Here is a 22713-nt window from a genome sequence, read left to right on the forward strand (position 1 = left end):
AGGTGAGTCCTGTTTGAGCTGTCACCGAGCAACAGGCAAACACTGCCCCAGGCAGGAGCTGTAAAACAGCTCATCAGGGCCAGGGCAGGGGAGGGGAGCTGCCCCTGCCCCAGGGAACCCCATAAAACCTGCCCCAGGGAACCCCATAAAACCCGTGAAACCCTCTGTGCAAGCCAAGCTGAGCAGCCCAGCCCCTTTGGTCTCTGGCACCACAGAAACTGCTAGGATTAATCAGTGGTGGATTATTTTGGGGTTTATCCTTGAAGTTGCTGGCAAAAGACAGAGCAAACAGTGGGGCAGGCTTTAGGGCAGGCTTTAGGACAGGTTTTAGGACAGGTTTTAGGACAGGTTTTAGGGCAGGCTGTGGCTGGGTACCTGTCTGACCCAGCCCCACCTCCAGGTCTCCAGGCTCAGCCTCTAAAATGAAAGATGGAGATGGAGAGATGGAGATGAATGAAGGGGTTTTGCATAAAGCAGGACCTAAACTTGCACCTGAGCACTCTGCCATCCTGATCCTGCACCCTGTCCCTGTGGCAGGGCAGGACTCGGGGTGCCCCAGATTGCAGGGAAATGGCCAGAGCAGGGCAGGCTGTGTGATAAACACAGATTGAGAATGAAGGCTCTGCTCTGGCTCTGTGCCTCACTTGGGCCTGGCTCCCAGGCAGATGGGGCTGCAGCACCCAGGGATGGAGGGATGGAGGGATGGGAGGGATGGGAGGGATGGAGGGATGGAGGGATGGAGGGATGGGAGGGATGGAGGGATGGGAGGGATGGAGGGATGGAGGGATGGAGGGATGGAGGGATGGAGGGATGGGAGGGATGGGAGGGATGGAGGGATGGAGGGATGGAGGGATGGAGGGATGGGAGGGATGGGAGGGATGGAGGGATGGGAGGGATGGAGGGATGGAGGGATGGGAGGGATGGGAGGGATGGGAGGGATGGGAGGGATGGGGCTGGGGCTGACAGGCAGCATGAGCTCACTCTCTGAGTCCCCTCTGGGTGAGATATATCAACAGGCTGCCTTTGCCTTGGATAGAGTCATTCATTTTTTAAAATCTGCTTGTGCTGCTTCCCCTTCTCTCTTAACCCTTTCTCAGCCTTTGCCTTTCCTCATTGTTTCAGCCAGAGATGACAAAAAATGTGTGAACTACATCAAATAATGACATTCAACATAGTGTCACCTGTTTCTTGCAGTGGCCAACACACCCTAAGATCACACACTGCCACCAGCTCTCTATAAATCCATAAAACATAAATAATTCTCCTTCATTACCTGCTTTATCCCTTTGGACTGTGAGCCATGCAGGTCTTACAAAGGAATTAAATCTGCAGTGGGATGCTGAGGATTCAGATGCAAAGGTGGCATTTAGGGCACATTTCAGCACAGCTGCAGGAAGAGCTGTGAGCCAAGGCTGATGTGCCCAGCACACAGACTGCCCTGGCTCCAGGTCCTGTTTCCCATGAGCCACAATGACAGAAAGGTGACAGGAAGGGTCTGGCACTGGCCACAGGCACTGCAGATTTATTCTGTGTCTGCACAGAGCCTGCACCTCCCCTGCTCTGCCTCTCCTGCCCGTGGTTAAGGGGAGAGCAAGAGGAGGAGAAAGGAAATGAGCACAACAGAGAACTTGACATAAAAGTGTTTTATATCATCTCTCATAAAACAAGCCATAAATCCCTGCCCTCCTGCTCCACCCCTCCACATGGTTTTCATTTTAGAGGCTGGCTGGAGAGCAGGGAAGTGGAGGGTACAAAGAACATGCTCTTGGTGGGAGAGGTTCCCTTCCCTGCAGGTTCCTACTCACACCTTGTCCCTGTGCAGCACAGCATCCTGTGCTGAGTGACCACAGCCTGGAGCAAGGCACATCTGGCAGCATCTGGAAACATCTGTCTGCCCTTGCCCAGCTCCAGGGGGGAGCACTCAGGGCACTGGATGTGGCTGGAGAAGCTCCTCAGCATCAGGAAAAAGGGAGAGGACTGGGCTCTGCAAGATCCTCGTGCTCAGATTTGGTGCCAAAAGAAACCCTGAGATGTTTCAGGGCATTGCAGCTCATTCTGGAGCTCCTGGGGGAGCTGAGGAGATTTCTGGCAGGCTCTGGTGACTGGCAGTGTCAGATCCATAGAAAAGGAGGCAGTGCCCATGAAGCTGGAACAACAGGACACAGAGTCCTCGGGGGTTCATTGCTGCATTGCAAGAGCCTTGCTGGCTCATTGCTCCTGTGCCCATCTGGGATGTTACAGAGCATATTTAAATGAAAATCCTCTTCCGATGAATAAAAAACAAATCCAGGGGGAAATGTGTTCAAATTGTAGCAACTATTGCTTTTGTTTCTGTAAAAGTTGATTCTCACCTTGGGCTGTTAAGCAGGTTGTCTCGAGGCTGTGCTGGGCAGATTTACTGGGGTGAATCTGGAGGTCAGGCAGAGCTTTGGGGTTGCAGTGAGAGCCTGGGTGACTGCAGGGAGTGTGCACAGAGCCCAGGGAGTGCCTGGGGGTCCTGCAAGGATCCCATGGACCCTGCACATGAGGAAAAGCCCTGGTTACAACCTCGTCACGTAATTGTGGAGTGAGGACAGCAAAGATCAAGACACAGGAAAGGCTGGGAAGGATTGTTTAAAGCCAAGCTAATGACAGTAAAAATGCACATGTGGAAGGTAATAAAAGTGATGGGATGGACTGCCATTTCACTGAGAACTTTATGCTGATGTTAGCTAATAAAACAGCAGAGCTTTGGTGACTGAGCTGCTCTGTGCATTCCATCCTCCCTTCAGTTATTTAGTTCCTCTTCAAAAATGTCCAATCCTTATTTTTAAGGGCAAGATTGCATCAAGTGATTATCTGCAAACCCAAGGAGGTGAGAGGTACTGTTAAGATGAAGGATATTTCATCCTTGCAGGTATTTTGTCAGTTAAACTGCAGAGGAACATGGAAAGCAGATATTGAGGATGCTGAAAATGTTCCCACCATGTTTCAGCTGTAATTATAGCTGGGGGATGGCAAGAGCACGTAGGTGATGCAGCTGTCACTGTGATACAGGGTTTTAATTGGGTTTAAATTTGGATTAAATTTGGTTTAAGCTGGGAGCAACCCTCATTCTGCTACATAAAAATATTCTGTCCACTTTTGTCCTTAGCTCCAGAAGGAAGCAATGTCCCCACTGGCTTTAGAGCCCCTGCTGACTCTGCCACGAGTCCAGTTCTGACAATTTAAGCTGGGAGGGAGGGAAGGGATGCTGTGTATGGTTGGTGGCTCTGCCCCTTTGCTGTGGAAGGTTCCCCCAGACTGGCCTGCTGCCCTGGCAGGGTGGGAAGCACCAGACTGGACCCTGCACTCTGCAAGCTCCCCACCCAGCCCACTCCCCATGCACGAGATGTTTGGTCCCTGAGCTCACTCCTGAACGGGCTCCAGGCAGCTCCTCCTGCTTCAGCTGCTCCTCCTGGGCCCTGGAGCCCCAACTCTGCTCCCATGTGCTCCCATCAATCCCAGCTTTGCCTGCAGAGGAGCTGCCATGGGGATGGAGTGGGTTCACACAGGGGGATGCTGCTACTGCTCCTTTGATTCCCTTCTAATCCTCCAAAAATCAGGATGCTTTCTGCCTGTATTTGGCTATATCCCCTATATCTGGCTGTATCCCCTATATCTGCCCATATCCCCTATATGTGCCCATATCCCCTATATGTGCCCATATCCCCTATATCTGCCCATATCCCCTATATCTGGCTATATCCCCTTTATGTGGCCATTCTGAGGGCAGATGAGTGCAATTATCAGGATGTTCATCAGCAGCAGAGAGATTTCTTTGATGGTGCTCCTGGCAGGGATGCACTTTGGGAAGTGTCAGCCTCCCACAGACACCCACTTTGAGCATTTGGCTGCTCTGAGTTCAGACCTTCAGTGTTTTCAGGAAGGAAACAGAATTCCTCATGTTCTTGCTTGACTGTGTTGCTGGTTTTTATTTGATGCCAGGAAATAGCAGGATTGCAGACCCCTATCTGTTGTTTTGGACTGTTTTACCAATATTTCACCTAACTCAGTACTTGAGACAGGAATGTCAGACCCAGCTCCAGCTGCAGTCAGTGGAAAAAGAGAAACTGCCTTGAGTGGGAGCTGGACTGGGACCTAAAACTGTGAGTGCAGTGGTGCTGCAATGTCTTTCATCTCAAAGATGCTGGGTGAGATCCAGGCTATGTTGGTAATGGTTGGGAAGCTGCCAGCTGCTAGTGATGTGGAACAAGCTGGTGACTCCTTGCTCCAGTTTGTAGGAAGCCACCAGACAAAACAAGTCCCAGGAATAGCCAGCTGAACCCTTTCCTGGTTGGGTTCATGCTGTACTGGCATGGGAGTAATTCAGGAACTTCCCCTGATGTGGCTCCTGTGGTGTCTGATCTGGAGAAGCCACAATGTCTCTGTGCACATTTGTCCTCGTGAAATTCCCTAGAAATGCTCACCAGGCTGTTCCAGCAGTGTCTGGAACACAGAGTTTCCCAGATCTGGCCACTCTGCTGGTGCTTTGACAAGTTCTCAGCATGACCCAGAACCTGCCTTGCTCTGTTTCCCTGCCTGTACCCACAGCCCCTGGCCCAGAGCTGCAGCTCCCAGAGGATGGAGGAGCAGACACCTCACAGTGCTGTGCCCCAGCAGCTCAGACCAGGGGAGAAAGAGATTCATTCTCTAGCAGTGTCCCTCTGGCACAGGCAGCATGTGGGACACTGACAGTCCATACCTACCCCAATGTGAGAGCAGATCCAGGAAAAGGCTGGGGAAGGAGGGGCACTGCACATCTGTACAGCTGTTGGGGCTGTGTGAGCAGGTACAAGCAAGCACAGCTCCTCATTCCACCTGGCTGAGGACCAGGAAAATCAAGGTGATGATGCCCAGGAAGCTGGGAGGGCTTTTGTGCCTGGCTCAAACAAGTGAGGTGCCCAAACTGTGCAATGGTTTTGTGTGCCAGGGCTCCAGATAAATCACTGATTGTCTGAGCTTTTCAGAACTGATCTCTCCTTGGAGGTGTGTTTGGTGGAGGGCAACAGGGGCCACAAGACAGAGAGAGCATCTTCAGGGAGCGCAGGGTGGGTGATCGGCAGAGCTGGAGCTGCAGTCAGAGCGCACAGGAACAAATCTCTGCGAATTCCTCGGGGCTCTCGAGTGACTCTGCTGCCAACGCTGCTCCTGCACTGCTCTCTGCTGGGGAATGAGGCAGAGACAGGCAGGGCTGCAGGTCGGAGTGCAGCCAGACAGCCTGCACAGCATCCTGCAGCCCAAACTACAGACAGCCTGCACAGCATCCTGCAGCCCAAACTGCACATAGAGAGCCTGCACAGCATCCTGCAGCCCAAACTGCACACAGCCTGCACAGCATCCTGCAGCCCAAACTGCACACAGACAGCCTGCACAGCATCCTGCAGCACGGAGTGCAAACAGCCTGCACAGCATCCTGCAGCTCAAACTACACACAGACAGCATCCACAAACAGCCTGCACAAACAGCCTGCACAAACAGCCTCCAGGCTGAGGATGTGCAGACTCAGCTCACGCCCTGCTCCGGGGGATGTCGCAGCATCCACTGGCCCAGCCACGATCCAGAACGAGCTCCTGGGCGAAGAGCGGTAACTGTGGGATCGGTGACCTGTGGGATCGGTGACCTGTGGGATCGGATCAGTGACCGCCTGCTGCTCTGCCTGTGACAAACAGCGACCAGCGGCCGGAGTGGCCTGGAGCACATCTGGGCTGGCGGACACGCGTCTGGAACGGTCTCAGCCTCCCCAGCGAGCTCAGCAGGACAATGAGATCCGTGTTTTACACCCGATCTCCCAGCGCCACTCGGCCAGCACGCCGGGTTTGGGTTTGTGTCGCTTTTGTCACCCCGAGCTGGGGACAGCGCAGCTCCGTGCGCTGCGGGGCCGCGCCACCAGGGGGCGCTGCGGGCAGGAGCGGCTGGGAAAGCTGGGATTGGTTAAAACCGCGATTTCTGGGATGGAAAAGGGGCGGGTGTGGTTAAAATCGCGATTTCTGGGATGGAAAAGCGGCGGGTTTGGTTAAAATCGCGATTTCTGGGATGGAAAAGGGGCGGGTTTGGTTAAAATCGCGATTTCTGGGATGGAAAAGCGGCGGGTTTGGTTAAAATCGCGATTTCAGCGCCCTGGCCTTTTTTAGAGCCCTCCCTGCTGACCGGGGTCCTTCATCAGCTGGGCTCCCCATAAATCACCTGTAGCTAATTTACTGGCTTTGTACAACCTCTCACTAACTTGCAACTTGTCCCAAAACATTCTCGGCAGGTTTGGGATTAGATTGTCTGACCCTCAGCACTCCCTGATTCTGTGGTTTTATGCGTGTCTGGCACTGAAGTGAGTAAAGATGGTTCTGTAGGAGCCGCCTGTTTAAAGATGCCACCTGCACACACCCAGACTGGCCCAGCTCCTCCCTGTCTGCCCTTCTGGCCATTTCCTCCTGCTGCCCATCTTTGCTTTTGCATGGCCACAGGTTGCAGAGCACAATTAGGCTGAAGTTATACACGGCCAAAATTTGGTGGCCTTCACCTGTCCTGCCCCAGCCTGGCTGACACAGAAACAGAGCTGGGAATGAGGCCCAGCAGCTTTACTGGCAGTACTGGGCCAGGACTGCCCGGCCTGGGGCTGTGCCCAGCAGCAGGACAGGCTGGACACAGCCAGGACAGGCTGGACACAGCCAGGACACAGCCAGGACACAGCCAGGATAGAGCCAGGACACAGCCAGGACAGGCTGGACACAGCCAGGACAGAGCCAGGACAGACTGGACAGACTGGACAGACTGGACAGACTGGACACAGCCAGGACAGAGCCAGGACAGAGCCAGGATTGAGCCAGGACAGACGGGACAGAGCCAGGACAAGCTGGACACAGCCAGGACACAGGCTGGATCTCAGGTCCAGCACCATCACCTCCAACAGAAACATGAAATTGTAAAAGGTTCTTTGGACACTGAGGGTCCAGGACAGTGCACTCAGACAGCACTGACCTCACTGGGGACCCAGGCATTGCTCATCTCCTGGGTTTAACCTCTGCGTCCCTCTGAACAGGCTGCAGGTTAAATGGAGGGAATGTACACACCCGAATGTCAGATTGCAGGTCCCGGCAGGTTTAGGACTGGGGATTTTATTTGTGCCATTAAAGCAGGAGGGAAGTTCACATCTGGATCTGAATTTAAGCTAGGAAGCTGTTCAAGCGTGTTGTCAAGGGCAAAAGAAAACCCACGCGCATGAAAAACACGCAGACCTCGAGGTTTTTTTGTAGATTTTACCGTTTTCTTCACTATTTTAAGGTTAAAATCTGGATATTCATAAATCTCGCGGCTGTGCCGTCACCCCGCCGCACGCACACCGATGGCACCTCGCACTGAGGTGTAAATGGATCAAACAAATAATTCACGGACAACAACCCCGACACCGAATTTGGCTGTCCCGTGATGTCACGGGAAGGGCGTGGTCTCCGTCTGCCGTGACGTCACGCGCTGCCGCCGGCCACGCCCCCGGCGGCGTCACGCGCGCGCGGCCCGTTCGGCGCGGGGCCCGGCGGTGACACCGGCACCGGCACCGGCACCGCATCACCCTCCTCATCCTCACCATCCTCACCGCCCTCACCGCCATGGCGGGCGGCCCGCAGGAGAACACCCTGCTGCACCTCTTCGCCGGGGGGTGAGTGCGGGGCACCGGGGCCGGGCCGGGACCCCGCCGTGCCCGCGGGACCGACACGGACCGGGACCGGGGCCGGGACCGGGACCCCGCCGTGCCCGCGGGACCGACACGGACCGGGACACGGACCGGGACCGGGACCCCGCTGTGCCCGCGGGCCCGGGGCGCTGTCGCTGTCGCGCTGTCGCGCTGTCGCGACATGCGGCGGTGCTCGGGGCCGAGCCCCGGGCTGTGGCTGCCCCGGCCCCGGGGTTACACCGAATGCTGCAGAAAGGGGACGGCAGCGGGGAAGGAGGGTTCGGGAAGGTCCCGGTACCGGTGGGTCAGTGGCCGGGCATGGCACGCCACTACTGCCCGGCTCTTATTGTAAACTGTTGTGTTTGTTGTCTGAAAAGTAACAGCCCTAACTCACAAACCGCCAGCCAGAAACCCTTCGAAAATTAACTTAGTTCAGCTATTTTAATAGCAGTCCAGGAAGATAATTTTATGGTGTAAGTTAAGTTTTAATAATCCGTCTTTTGGCCTTGTCAGAAATATTTTATTTTAATTTTTTAACAGCTTAAATTAAGTAATAGAATATTCCTCAGTGCTTGTCAGTGACAGTAGCTAGGAAGCCAACACGAAACCTGTTGTGAGTTTAAAGCTGATAGACTTGGTTCTTCTTAGCAGGATACTTCATTTTCCTCTGGAGCAGTAGGTTTATTTAATACTGTATTAAACCAAACAAGTTTTTGGAGACACTGCCCTTCTGCTGGCCTGAGTGCCCTGCACTGAGTCCTCTGTCCCCTCTGGCCGTCACAGCAATCCTGGGGCACAAGCTGGGCCTGGGTGTTCTCATGGAATTTGTTTGGACAGTAACAGCGCCCACCCGCAGCTCCCGGTGTCCTCATCTAACTCCTCAGACTATAAATAAGTGAGACTTTTAAACTCCTCCGTGTTTTAATCTAGTGCTGGCAGGTCAGCATCTTCCTCAGCGGTTTGTTGGATCCTCCTGCAGGATCCCGGTGCTTTGTGCAGTTGTAAAGGGGCTTTTGCAGAGAAGGTAAAAGGAACCCACTCGCTTGAGAGAGTGCTGGTAGAGGCATTGTTGGTATTGTGGTGGTTTTCTGGGAAGGTGGGGATGGGCTGTGGTGTCAGAGTAAAAAGTAATTCGCGTTTTTGTGTTTGCACAAAGCAGGCAGGCCAGCCTTAGGTAATCTTAGTGGCCAGAATAGAATGTTTAGCACCTCGGAGGCTGATGAAACGCAGTTGGATGTTGCAAAGGCTCTGCAGTTGCTGAAGGGGATGGTTTCCTATTAACCAGGTTATTCAGGCAGACGGTGAGTTGGCCCTTCAGTTCCTTTTCAGGTTTCCCTTAGACAATAAGCCCGAGTCCTGTTGGAGCTTTGGTGGTTGCAGGGCTCGGGCTGAAGGTTTCAGGAGCAGCAGGACGGTGATGCCCGAGTTGCACAACACACACGAGGGTGTTTACAAGGCTGGTTCCTGTCTCCCTGCTGCTCTCGCTGCTGGTTTTTGTTTGGGAAGAGCTGCTGCAGCAGAGGTTGCTCCGTGCTGTGTTTCCAGCGGGAGGAATGCTGCTTGCCACAGAGATTTCCTAAGAAGTGGCAGCATTAGGCAACGTGCTGATGCTGACACGGTTTGGGGAATGTTTCCATGAGTAAAGTGGAGAGAAGCAGGTGTGTGTGCTCCAGGACAGGGACTTGGGCTGGGATTGGCTCTCACCCTGCTCCCAGCTCAGGTTCCTGTGCATTCCCTACCTCAGTCACAGTGTGGCAGCTCAGGGAACACAGGAAATGCTTCCAGGAATAACACCTGATAACAACATCATTAGGTGGGAATTGAATGGACGGTTAATGACATTAAAGCATCAGGAACAGGCTGTATTGTTCTGATACTGGTTTCCTTTGGCATCTGAGAAGGCAGATGCTTGTTTTGTTCAGTGTGCACAATGCAGGAATGAAATATCAGAGGTAGAACTGGCTTTGCTGTTTCTGCTGTGCATGTCGTGCTGGAGCATGTGGCATGCTTTAGAAAATGAACAGAATTTCAAATACACAGCAAAATGTGTCAGGCTGGTTATAAGCTGTGATTGCTCTAACCAGGCTGCTCCATCATCTTTGTGATCTTGGTGAAGCCAGTGGAACTCTACTGGAAGATCTTTGTTCTGCTGGACTTCTTTAACATTCAGCATTGGCTTGATATTTGTATTAAGAGTATTGCTCAGTGATTAAATCTAGGACTGATGAAGTAAGTCCTAATTAAGATTCTTGGCATCTATCAATTGTGTTAGTGGGTGCTGAGAGTTTATTTCAAGTGCAGGTCATTGATACTTCAGGGTGGACTCTGTAAGGATAGAAAGCTGGCAGCAAGACAAAAATGGGAATTGAATTCTGATTTGTGCTCTGCATATTTTTTAAACAATGTTCTCTTTATGGAAGTAAATGACTTTTCTTTAGTTTACAGAGGGTACATTATGTATCTCACGTATCACCATGTTTGACCTGTTGAAAATACTCAGCCATGGTGTTTTGTTTCCATGGGCTCCCTGTCCCTTGTGCAGTGAACACTGCTTTAACATCTCTGCAGCTGTTCTGCACTGATGCAGCAAGAAAACCCTGACTCACACTGTGAGGGCTTGGAGGTTTAGCCTTTTTTTGCAGCTCACGATTTTCCAAAATGAGATTTATCTTGCTTCGTATCCCTGAATGTTTCAGGGTCTGTGGCTGTTTATGTAGCTGAGGTTGTTTCTCCTTTTTTCCCTGATTTGGCATTTGGAACACCCTAGGAATACAAAGTGTTTCTTTTGTGCACAGTGTGTATTTTTCCAGGCATCTTCCCAGGGGATGATGTGTAGAATTCCCATGTGAAGGAAAATCATCTCATCTGGAAGAGCTGCCCAATACATCCAAGTCCTTACTTGAACTATCTCCAGAGTGTTTCTGTTTGGGACATAATGTGTGCACCCCAGTGACACTCTGAGAATTGCTGTTAGATAATGTTGGTTTTTTTCATAAATGTTCTACTGACAACATAAACTCTGAGCTGTCAAGACTGGTGTTGCAGATAGTAACTCATCATGCTGGGTATCAGAGGATTACAAATGCATTAGCAGAAGTACTTAAATATTAAAGGCTGCATAAATTAACTGGATTATCAGACTAAGGGGCTGAAAGGTAAGGAGTGGGCTAGGAAGGCAAGAAGACAGCTGATGTGGGAGAGAATGTGCCAGAGAGGCTAAAAAAACTGTGGGGCTAGGAGTCACTAGACTGAGCAGCTGGTAGTTCAGAAATAGAAAATAAAATTTCAGTGCTCTGAATTTATGAATTGTTACTGTCAAAGTATTGATTTAATGTGAAATAAGTGGGGACTGAAGACTGAAAACACAGTAGTGGAGCATTGGTAGATTAATGAATTGGGAATTGAGGCAATCAAATCACCTTCATGAAGTTCCCCCAGAGCTGCAGCTGCTCTGTTGATTATCAGGAGTTAATTGCAGATTTGTGTGTGTGTATTGCATAGACACAGCTGGAAAGGCAGCAGTGGGGGACCCTCAGAACTCTTCCTGTTCCAGGTAATGTCTGAGCTGTGGGAACAGGAAGGGTTTTGCTGGAGAAGCCATTCCTGAGGGCCCCTTGCCCTTGAAAAGTCCCTTCAGAGGATGTGGGCAGTGTGAGAGAAGGATGGGCTGAAGCTGTTTGCTGCTGAGCTTGTGGACCCCCAGAGGGCTCACACAGGTCAGAGGCTGCTCAGTGCTGCTGTTCCACAGCCAGGGACACCATTTCAGCTGCTGGGAGCAGCTCATGGTCAGCTCTGTGCCTTCAGCCAGCCCTCAGCAGCCTCTGCTCTCAGAGGGACAAAGTCCCTACAGGGTCTGTCACTGGCTGTGAGGACTGTCCCCAGTTTAGGCTTCTGTCCCTTTCAGCAAGGACTCGGCAGTGCTGGTAAATCGTATTCCCAGTCTCCATGAAAGCAGTTTCTTTTCTGGTGGAAGCATTTGCATTTGAAAAGCACAGTTTGGGGCCATGCTTGGACAGGATCTTGCAGAGCCTGGGAGCTGTGGTGAGGAGTTTGTGTTCCCTGTTCTTCTGGGCTTAGAGAACCTTGATTGCTGTGCCTGCACAGCCTGGGTGGCCACGCTGTTCATGCACCTGGGGGGACTTTGGGGATTTGGCAGAGAAGGTTTCTGTTCATGGAAAATGGCCTGGTTCAGCAGGCAAAATAAGCTGCATTCATGGGCTGGTCTGCACCTGCAGCTTGGATCTTTTTGCTGTTCTTTTATTGCCCTTTCCCTTGTGTTTAAAAAAAGATTCTCCTAGTAAGGTGGTTATGTCTGGAAGGGGCTTTAGAAAATACCCACTAATACCTTTGTTAATGTTCTTCTGTGGATCTCTGCTCCCAAATTAGTGCATGCAGTGTTCTTTAGCAAGCAGTGTGGGTTTTTATACACAAGAAAAAGGGAACGGTTATTTCTTAAAATTCATCTCCCTTTCATGGAAAGCTACTAAAATTGCAATTTCACATGAACATCAAAGAGGGTTTAGTTGTTGACCCCTGGTGTTTTCTAAGGAAAATCTTAATCACAGGTTTCTGAAGCAATCACATGCTTTGACACTTGTGCAAACAAAGAAAATATTTCTTAGACAGTTCAGCTGCAGTAAATACCCTTGCAAGAAACCTGAAATATTTAGTTAAGTCTTCCTAAATCCCAGTGTGTATGAGTGATAAAATGTAGATATAGTACCTTTTAGCCAACCCCAGCACTATGTTTAATCATGAAGTTTGCCAGAAGGAACATTCAATTACCTAAGAGGAGCAGCAGCAGAGAGAGAAATATTTCGACCAGTCACTTTCCAGATCACTGATAAAAATGAAAATTAGGACTCATACACTTTATATTCTTGGCCCAATGTGCTTTTCTGGAGGCTCAGCCTGACTGTATTAAGATGAATATAGGCCTGTTATAGGGTCATGTGTGTATAATATTTCATTTTTGTCCCTCTGTTATCAGAGCACGGGAGGGCTGTTTTTTAGGAATTTCTGCCCTGTTATTCTGTTTGCCAGTCCTCCTTCTCATCCTTGCTGTTTCCTTCTCCTAAAAAAGTTGCCATCCGTTGTTTTTAAGAGTGCCTAGCTCAGTGTAGTTTTGGTATTTGCTGCTTCTGAAGATAGTTCTTTAATCATAAGTCCTGAAATGGTGAAGAATTATTTATTTTTCTCCTTCTGTAGTGTCCTAATCCCCAGTGGCTCGTTCTCATCTGGCAGCTTCCTGCTTCCCACAAGAAAAATCCATCCAAGGCCGTGTCTGTCTGGGGACAGCAGCCTCTGGGCCATGGATGCCATGGAAGTTTTGCCAGGCAGGATCCCAGGGGAGTCAGTGTGCCCTGACCCCGTGGCCAGGCAGGGATGTTTGTGGGTGTTGGTCTCACCTTTGTGTGAACCAGTGCCAGTCTCATCTGTGCCATGGCCAGCCCCTCTCCCAGGGCCTGGGAACAGCCTTGCCAGTGCCAGCTCCTCAAGACTCATCCACGGTGTGGAATGACTGCAGATGAGTGTTCAGACTGAATTTCTGTGCTGTGGTTCTGCAATCTGTGCAGCAGTTTGTCACAGTGTCTGTCCTCTGTTTGAACTGTTCTCTGCAGGTGTGGAGGAACGGTTGGAGCCATCTTCACGTGTCCCCTGGAGGTGATAAAGACAAGGCTCCAGTCCTCCAAGCTGGCCTTCAGGACTGTGTACTACCCCCAGGTGCAGCTGGGCACCCTCAGTGGGGAGGGGATGGTCAGGCCAACGTCTGTGTCCCCCGGCCTCTTCAGTGTTCTCAAGTGAGTGCTGCTCCCTGCCATTCACCCTTCTGCACTGATCCCACTCTCACTTCACTGAAATGAAATGTCCTGGGGGGTGCTGGGGCTTGTACCCTCTGTCACTGCCTTACTGAGCTCTCCTGTGCTGTTAGCTGTTGTCTTTGCTGATTGTTGTTGTGCCTCAGTCCTGTCTGTAGCTGTCCTAGGCTCTGTGAAAAGCCATGAGTGGTTCATGCTGCAGTGTTTGATGCTCCAGCTGCTCCCTTTCACATGTGTGTTCACAAAGAAGAGGAAATGTGAAATTATCTAACAGCTGCTCAATAGTTCTTCCAGCAACTGTGACAGTCTCAGCCACTGTATTTTAATACCAAAGCACCATGGGCTCATGGTCAGACCCCCTGCAGAAGGAGTGAGTTTGTTTGGCTGCTTGGGCACCCCAGGGTGATGCAGAGGTCCTGCTGAGATCAGGTGGCAGGAGTGCCAAGGAAAATACCGAGCAGCAGAGCAAGCTGAATGATTTTATGTAAGGCCAGCACGCCTGGCAGACTGCCTGGGGAGAAGCTGCACAGTTATATAACACTGGAGTGCTAATTCAAATTCTCTGCAGAGCTCTCTGGCTGGAGTCATTCTGGGACTTGAGTTTCTGTATTGTAAACAGCCTGCTTTCCCCTGCCAAACATTTCTTTGTCTACTCAGAGGTGAGTCTAGAGCAATTCGTGACTGAGTGCATGAGGCAGTGCCAGTTGCTTTGATTTTAATGCCCTTTTCTTTGCTGTCTTTTCACCTTGCAGCATGGGACTTTAGGCAGCTGTAACAATAGAAAGTGAAAACTTGTGTGGCAGAAATATCTTAATTCATCCTCTGGGCCCATCTTTTTCTGAGGTTGTCTTTTTTTTTTTATTTAGGGAGAGAAGAAATGGTTTAAAATGGGTCAGCCTTTTAATATATTTATTAAGCTCATTAAGTTTGGTGACTGGGGTCTTGCTTAGCTGTGTGTTTTGCCAAGTTTTCCACCTCATGACTTTAGATGCTTGAGAAGTGAGAGCAGAGTATTTCTGCTGCCATTCCCTTGCAGGCAGCATCTATGGAGAGCAGATAATGCTATTGATTATGACCTGAGAAAATGCAGATGTCAGAAAGAAGTGAGATTCAGTCCCTTGCTTTTACTCTTTCATCCCTTTCTCAGTCCTGGTCATTGCCAAACTGGACATGACTTGGACCTCCTGGTTTGGAAAAATTGTTTGGCAAAGGAAGGAGCCATTGGAGCCCTACCAGTTAAATTCTGTGTAAGAGTTAAAGGAGTCAAGTATGAGAGGCCTTGACTTGTGTAAATAGAAGGAAAACAGGTACCCTGAGGGCAGGTAAAGCCTGCTGCTGACAGAAAGCACTCCAGAAGGACAGGCTGCTTTTGTCTAATCCATTTAAGATTCTGATGAGTTAGCCCAGCTGGAAGCTGCAGTCGTGACTGTTAAGTGACAAAGAACAAGTAGTTGGTGGATCTGTCTCCTTGGAAACACTCAGCCCTGGAGTTTGGACAGAAAGTTCATCTCTGCTGCAGAAAGCAGAAGTGTTTCAGGAGCTCCTGTGTGCTGAGGCTGGGCTAGAATCAGGGAGCCTGTGAGCAGTGCCAGTGACCTGCAGAGCACACTGAGCCTGGCAGCCTCAGTGGGTGCAGCAGCTCCCACAGAGCCACCCAGGATTTCCTGCACTTCTGCTCATGGTGAGCTCAGTTTGCAGAGCTGGGTCTGACTCTGCACTCACACTGTCCTGGTGTCACTGCCACGTGCAGATTTCTTGGGGGAAAAGCACATCCCCAGGTAATTGAGAAAGGAAAAAGGATTTCTTTTTCCAGGTCTCTGTACAGGACTCTGTGGGAAGCAACACTTCTGAATTGCTTAGATACAGAGAACACTAAAAATATTCTTTGTTCATCAGAGTCAACTATCACTGGGCTCTCCATGAAACTTTAATTCATTTCCTGACAGCTTTCAAAGAATGGAAATTATAACCTCATGCCATTTGACACCCATTTGCCTGTAGAGCACTGAATTTTATGGTACAGTGGTTTTTACTCAGTTTATAATTCCACTTATTTTGAAGTATATCATGTAGATTAAAATCTAACAGTTTCACATGTCATACTCTGTGCTTTTGTGTAGTTCTTTTGGCTCTCTGCCTGACAGAACAAGAAACTAACTTTTAAATCAAATACTATCTTTCCCCTCCCTGTTTGTTTTTTATTTTAAGGTCAATTCTGGAAAAAGAAGGACCAAGGTCACTCTTCCGAGGGCTGGGTCCAAACTTGGTTGGAGTTGCACCATCAAGGTAAATAGTTAAACTGTTGCTAAAAGCCATGTTTAAGGTGCCAACACAAATGTTACAGTGGATTTGTGATTCAAAATAATAGGCCATGAAGTTATCCCATCTGTAAACTGAGATTTATGTCTGTATTCTGCTCAGTGTACACACTGAGAAATACTGATAAAAATCTGCTTTACACTGCTGTGACACTGGAAGGTGCAGAGTAAATAAGGCACTTAAATGCCAAGTGTGCTTAAGTTCCAGTCATTGCAAGAGCCACTTCTGTGCTTGAAAAGGAAGAGAAAGCAGTGCAGGAAGGTCTGTAGGGTTAATAATTGCATTATTGTAATGTCCTGCTTGCCTTGAGCACAGCAGTGCCTCCCTAGCAGGGAGTGGGAGTGCCAGGGGAGAGGAGTTGCCCTCTGGGCCTTGCTTGCCTCAGTTCCTCTCAAGTGAAAAGCTGCAGCTGAAGGGAAGGAGTCTCACTGCTGCCACAACCCAAAAGGGGAGTGTGTCCCTCTTGCAGCAGCAATAAAGTTGGTTTGCATTTGGAAGTCTCAGAGCAATGGTCTCTCCCTGTGCCTGTCCCTGTTCCTGGCAGGAGACCTCTGGCTAGGAAATGATAAAACTCATTAGCAGCTTGGATGTTGGCAGGTGTTCTCTGTCTGAACCAGTTAGAACCAGTTTTCCAGTTAGAAAGGAGCCTGGAGAGAGGTGAAGTGCCTCTCTGGCCTTTGCCCAGGGGGTGGGATGTGCCCCCAGAAGCAGGGGATCCTGTTTCTGTGCAGGTAACCTTTGCAGCAGGGCTCTGAATCCAGGACTCTGCTTTTCCCTGCAACTCACCCCTGCTGTCTGCAGCACCCCCACAGCAAATATTCCTGCCCTGCGGGTGTAAATCAAACTGTGGCACTGTAGTGCAAGGGAAGAAAGAAAACACAACCCCTGTGTCCATGCAGATGGTCATGTGGAGGCTCTTCAGAGAGAGTTTCTTTTTTCAGGGGGCTGGGCAAAGAACAGTAATTGTCTAGTTTGACATTGTCTGTATTACATTGCTTTGCTTTTCTTCTTTTTTTCCCCCACAGGGCTGTCTATTTTGCATGCTACTCCAAAGCCAAAGAGCAGTTTAACAGCATGTTTGTGCCCAACAGCAACATTGTGCACATCTGTTCTGCAGGTTCTGCAGGTGAGTGTTTGTAATCCAAGAACAGAGGCCAGTGTGTGAAGGTGCTGAAAATGTGCACTTAATCTGAGGTGGTACATGCCAAGAACCAGGAGTTTGCTACCTCCTAGCTGGCCTTGCCTACAGAGGAACTGTTTTTCTGTTCAGCACAGAAATATTTCTAGACTGTTGTTTATTAATTTAGGATGTTTTTTTCCAACTGCAATGCTCTGGTCATGTCTCTTAATGCAAGGAAAAAATATTAGTAAACACCATTAAACTTCTGATGCTGCTTTTGCCAAATTGTTTCAGGATGTTGTATTTTTCCTGCCAGGCTGGGAAAAATAGTTTGTTCTTGTAGGAAAAATACTGCAGAAGAGCTCCCCTAGTTCAATCATCAGTCACCAGAGTGGTCACTAAAAATAATCGTTCCCAAAGTAAGCCCTTAATTAGGGGTGGGTTCTGTTAATGAGCAGCTCAATGGCACCACCTGCAGCCCTGGGGAGCACCAGTGCAGTTCAGTTTGTGTCCCCACGGGTTTCCTTGGAGCTGGAATTCCAAAACCAGTCAGTGAGGAAGGGATCTTGTCTGCAGCAGCCTTTAGGAGCAGGACACACATACTGGAGTAGGTGCAAACAGGAAGAATCCATGGATTGATGGCTCCTGAATTTTACCATGAAGTTGGAAGCTGTGTGGCTTTTGACACCCCAGGCCAGAGCTGGTGGCAGAAGTGTCACTCACAGGGTGCAGGGTTCCTGGCAGTACAGTGGCCTGGGTTCAGCTGCACTTCTGCTCTTGTTTTTTCAGCCTTTATCACAAATTCCCTGATGAACCCTATATGGATGGTGAAAACAAGAATGCAGCTGGAAAGGAAGTAAGTGACTGGGAGGGGGAATGGAGCCACTGGGGGGCTGCAGGAGCTCTGGAAAACTGAACCCTTGTGGTTTCACTCATGGCTCTTTGTACTTGGATGGATCTTGCCCAGTTTTGCCCTGTCAGTTCCACCTTTCAGGCTGTTTCTGTGTGGTCAGACTGAAGGTTCAGGTTCTGTGTGTCTTTCTTAATTTGATGCACAGAAACTATTGAAAAGGATGTGGGAGTTGCCTTGAGTGCTGGGTTAGGTTCAGCCTCTGGTTTCACTGAAAACCTTGAGTTTAACACAGCATTATTTTTCTCTCTGCTGCTTGCAGAGTCTTCTGTAGTTCTGGGGTTGATGATGAGGATAAATGTATTGAGAATCTGCTGCAGTGGTTTAATGTTCTTTTGCCTCCTTCACCACACATGCAGAAGGCAGAGGGAATCTCACAGCAATTTCTTCTACTTGAGTGCTTCACAGTCACTGGTGGATATCAAAGCAATAAAGGGCTCTGCTAATAACATGGCTGCTTAGAATGGAAATTCCTTCCTGCAAGGACATGCTAGGTCAGATGAAAAGGATCTTATAAGGCACGACAACTTTATAAATAATTTATAAGACTTAATTCCAGCACTTTGCAGGGTGGCACCTCTGAACTGAGTGCTGCCTTTTAAAATGAAGAAGTATTTCTCATGCAGCACACTTCTGTCTCTGGGCCTGCTGAAGATGGCTTTAAATGGAATCACCAGTTTGACACAAAGCAGTGTCCCTTCAGTGCTTATTGTCTTTTAAGGCCTTGGTGTGAACTGTGACAGACCAGATTGAGCTTCAGCTGAGGGGATTATGAGTATATATTAGTGAAGTAGCAAAGCCAAGTGTGCACTCTTAGCATCATAGTCCTGCTCTGTGCAGCTTCCCTAGGAGAATTTTGGAGTAAAACTTAAAAAATAGTTCCTATAGTTATAAAAAGTACTGAAAGCCATAAGGGTTTTTTTTAATATTAATTATTTTTCTTGGCTGATGATATGCTCTGTTCTGTTTGTGTTCTAGAGTGAGGGGCTCCAAACCAATGAATGCTTTGCAGTGTGCTAGATATGTTTACCAGACAGAAGGTATCCGTGGTTTCTATAGGGGCCTGACTGCCTCCTATGCAGGCATTTCTGAGACCATTATCTGCTTTGCTATTTATGAAAGTTTAAAGAAGTACTTAAAGGAAGTGCAGCTGCCCCCTTCTGCCAGCGGGACCGAGAGAACCTCCACAAGCTTCTTTGCACTGATGGTTGCTGCTGCTGTTTCCAAGGGCTGTGCCTCCTGCATTGCTTATCCTCACGGTATGTTAACCCTTCATTCCTGAGTGTAGTACAGCTGCTGCTGCCTGAATCCAAGACAAATGATGGGTCTAGGGCTGTAAAACCCTGAGTTGTTCAAAGGGCCAAGTGCACTTCGCTTTGGCTTCCGCACTGGCATTTTCAGTACTGGTCCCACAATTCCTAGTTAGACTTGTGATTGGGATTTGCTGGTTTAGAAACAACTCAAAAGCCACCGAAAAGCTGATGGCCTAATGTTTCTGTTCTCACTAGCAGCCACAGCTGGAAAGTACCCAGGGCCTCTGGGATTCTGGGATCAGGGTGTGGGGAGCACTTGGGGACTGAACAGTGTTAGTATTTTAGGATAGATGTGAATGGTATGGCTGTGTAGAAGGAGCAATATTGATTATGTGAGCATCAGTAAAGCATTTAGATCTGTGTTACCTTCAATGAGCAAATCATGCATTTATTCCACATGAAAGAGAACTGCTCTGTAGCTGCTGCTGGTGCCTGGGGATCCTGGCTGGCTGTGCAGGCTGGCCCTTGGCACAGGAGGTGCCCATGGCCCTGGCTGTGCTGGCCCTTGGCACAGGAGGTGCCCGTGTCCCTGGCTGTGCAGGCTGGCCCTTGGCACAGGAGGTGCCTGTGTTCCTGGCTGTGCTGGCCCTTGGCACAGGAGGTGCCCGTGTCCCTGGCTGTGCTGTCTGGCCCTTGGCACAGGAGGTGCCCATGGCCCTGGCTGTGCAGGCTGGCCCTTGGCACAGGAGGTGCCCATGTCCCTGGCTGTGCTGGCCCTTGGCACAGGAGGTGCCCATGTCCCTGGCTGTGCTGGCCCTTGGCACAGGAGGTGCCCATGGCCCTGGCTGTGCTGTCTGGCCCTTGGCACAGGAGGTGCCCATGGCCCTGGCTGTGCTGGCCCTTGGCACAGGAGGTGCCCATGTCCCTGGCTGTGCTGGCCCTTGGCACAGGAGGTGCCCATGGCCCTGGCTGTGCTGGCCCTTGGCACAGGAGGTGCCCATGGCCCTGGCTGTGCTGGCCTTTGGCACAGGAGGTGCCCATGTTCCTGGCTGTGCTGGCTGGCCCTTGGCACAGGAGGTGCCCATGGCCCTGGCTGTGCTGGCCCTTGGCACAGGAGGTGCCCATGGCCCTGGCTGTGCTGGCCTTTGGCACAGGAGGTGCCCATGTTCCTGGCTGTGCTGGCTGGCCCTTGGCACAGGAGGTGCCCATGTCCCTGGCTGTGCTGGCCTTTGGCACAGGAGGTGCCCATGGCCCTGGCTGTGCTGGCCCTTGGCACAGGAGGTGCCCATGTCCCTGGTTGGCTATGCTGGCCCTTGGCACAGGAGGTGCCCATGTTCCTGGCTGTGCTGGCCCTTGGCACAGGAGGTGCCCATGTCCCTGGCTGTGCTGTCTGGCCCTTGGCACAGGAGGTGCCCATGTCCCTGGCTGGCTATGCTGGCCCTTGGCACAGGAGGTGCCCATGTTCCTGGCTGGCTGGCCCTTGGCACAGGAGGTGCCCATGTTCCTGGCTGTGCTGGCCCTTGGCACAGGAGGTGCCCGTGTCCCTGGCTGTGCTGGCCCTTGGCACAGGAGGTGCCCATGGCCCTGGCTGTGCTGGCCCTTGGCACAGGAGGTGCCCATGGCCCTGGCTGTGCTGGCCCTTGGCACAGGAGGTGCCCATGTTCCTGGCTGTGCTGGCCCTTGGCACAGGAGGTGCCCGTGTCCCTGGCTGTGCTGGCCCTTGGCACAGGAGGTGCCCATGGCCCTGGCTGTGCTGGCCCTTGGCACAGGAGGTGCCCATGTTCCTGGCTGTGCTGTCTGGCCCCTGCCTGACCCTGGCTCTGCCTTGCAGAGGTGATCCGGACGCGGCTGCGGGAGGAGGGCACCAAGTACAGGGCGTTCCTGCAGACAGCCCGCCTGGTGGCACGGGAGGAGGGATACCTGGCCTTCTACAGAGGACTCTTTGCCCAGCTCATCAGGCAGATACCAAACACAGCCATCGTCTTGTCCACCTACGAGCTGATTGTCTATCTCTTGGAGGACCACGCCAAGTAGCAGAGCCAGGATCCCTGTTACAGACTGAAGACCAATTTCTTCGTTGAACAAAAAGTCCTTTAAGAGACTGTTGCAGGTGGCGGTGCTGGTGGAAACACTACGAGTCTGTGACCATCTGTGGATATTTCCTTTTGGACTCATGCTTTCTAAAAGGTCTCAAGTCATTAATGTTAATAGTTAATTATAATTTTTTTAACTTGTTAATTAAATGCTACTAAATTAAATTACAGTATTTAATTTAATTATATGTTTGTCCTTCCCCTTAAGCACAGCCATATGTGGTCAAGGAATGTACCTCATACTATCAAGTGATCTCTTGGACTGATGTTCATTAAAACTGTATTAAAACAGGAGAACTGGCTTGGACATTTGAAACTGTTCTTTCACCTGGGTCATATTGCTTTTGAGCACTGTAACAGCCTAAGTGCCCAAACAAGTTTGAGGGTAGTTCTGTATTTTTCAGGGTGCACCATTCACTACTGTGTGAGCACCCTGGAGTGTTCCAGTGTCTGTTTTGATGGTATGAACTGTGCACACCAGCATCTCTTAGAAAAGCCACTTGCACTGGCTATGGCTGATGACTGGACTCAAAGCTTCCCATTTGTTCCCAGCAGACCCCAGCTGATGACTGGTATTGAGGTCATGTTTGACATCAGTGTGATGTAGGAGCTTAGTGCAAAGAGAGTGGAATGTGTGCACCTCATTATGAGGCAAAACTGCAGAAAATAACTGATTTCTATTATGTCTTCCTGGAAATAACTTACCACATTGCCCCTAAGCTAAAATAGGAAACACTTGAATAAAAATTGGCTTTTTTTATGGAGAAGATGAACAGCAAAAGCTTCAGGCTCTTTATAGGAGGCAAAGCTGTCAAACAGTGTTTCTATTTTTGAGAACTAGGACACTTGTAGTGCTACTCTGAAACATTTTCTGAGATTTGCTTTCCTAAATTAGCATTCCTCTGTACTTCCAGTGCACTAGCTCATTTCTAAAATGTTAGTCAAATGTGTAGACTGCTGATGTCTTTTGAGAATTAGGGGAGGGAACTCCAGCCCTTTTGAGAAGTCTGGGACTTGGTAAGAGAGAAAGCAAGAGAAAGTGAACAAATTTTTGTTTTGCCTAAGCCTGATGGGAAATCAGGAATTCTGCAGGACTTTTGGTTTTGTCCTTTAAGTTTTGCTACCAATCCTGACAGAATTAGTCTTAATTTGATAAGGGGTTAATAAACTATATTGGGAGATAATAGAGTTTCTGAATTAGTATAATTAAATTCTTTTTTCCTTCCTCTCTCTAACAGAATTTTTAAAATTCACTAACCCTTGATCCCTTAAACCCTGTAAAGAATTACCATTTTTAGGTGATGCTCTGTGAGCAATCCCATTGATGTCACTGAGGATGGAATAAGCCTATTACCAGAGGGGAGAATTTGAAGTAGCTTTTTCCAAAACCATACCTGAACTTAAAAATAATCAACAACCTTTCTCTGCTTGTCCAAGTCAATCTAAAGGAATTTTTCACTGTTCTTTCTTCTTCTCCAGCTTCTACAGAAAGCCATTTTCATGGAAGGTGGGTAA

The 22713-nt window shown here is 49.8% G+C and overlaps 1 protein-coding gene across 3 annotated transcripts; it reads left to right on the forward strand.

The window, feature by feature from the left end:
- The first annotated feature begins 7479 nt into the window (after positions 1-7479).
- On the forward strand, positions 7480-21505 carry SLC25A33 (solute carrier family 25 member 33). Of its 3 annotated transcripts, none has more exons than XM_079326292.1 (7): positions 7480-7669; positions 13306-13485; positions 15712-15789; positions 16848-16948; positions 17732-17798; positions 18831-19111; positions 20937-21505. In XM_079326292.1, exons 1-7 carry the CDS (start codon positions 7620-7622, stop codon positions 21137-21139), a joined length of 960 nt encoding a protein of 319 aa, XP_079182418.1. In that variant the 5' UTR covers positions 7480-7619; the 3' UTR covers positions 21140-21505. The 3 variants fall into 3 exon arrangements, 1 of the variants encoding a protein (XP_079182418.1); XR_013776784.1 differs by having other exon boundaries at positions 7486-7669; positions 18831-19700; positions 20878-21505; XR_013776785.1 differs by having other exon boundaries at positions 7486-7669; positions 18831-19660; positions 20878-21505.
- The last annotated feature ends 1208 nt before the right edge of the window (positions 21506-22713 follow it).

The sequence above is a fragment of the Erithacus rubecula genome (genome assembly GCF_903797595.1).
Source record: "Erithacus rubecula genome assembly, chromosome: 24".
NCBI lineage: Eukaryota > Metazoa > Chordata > Aves > Passeriformes > Muscicapidae > Erithacus > Erithacus rubecula.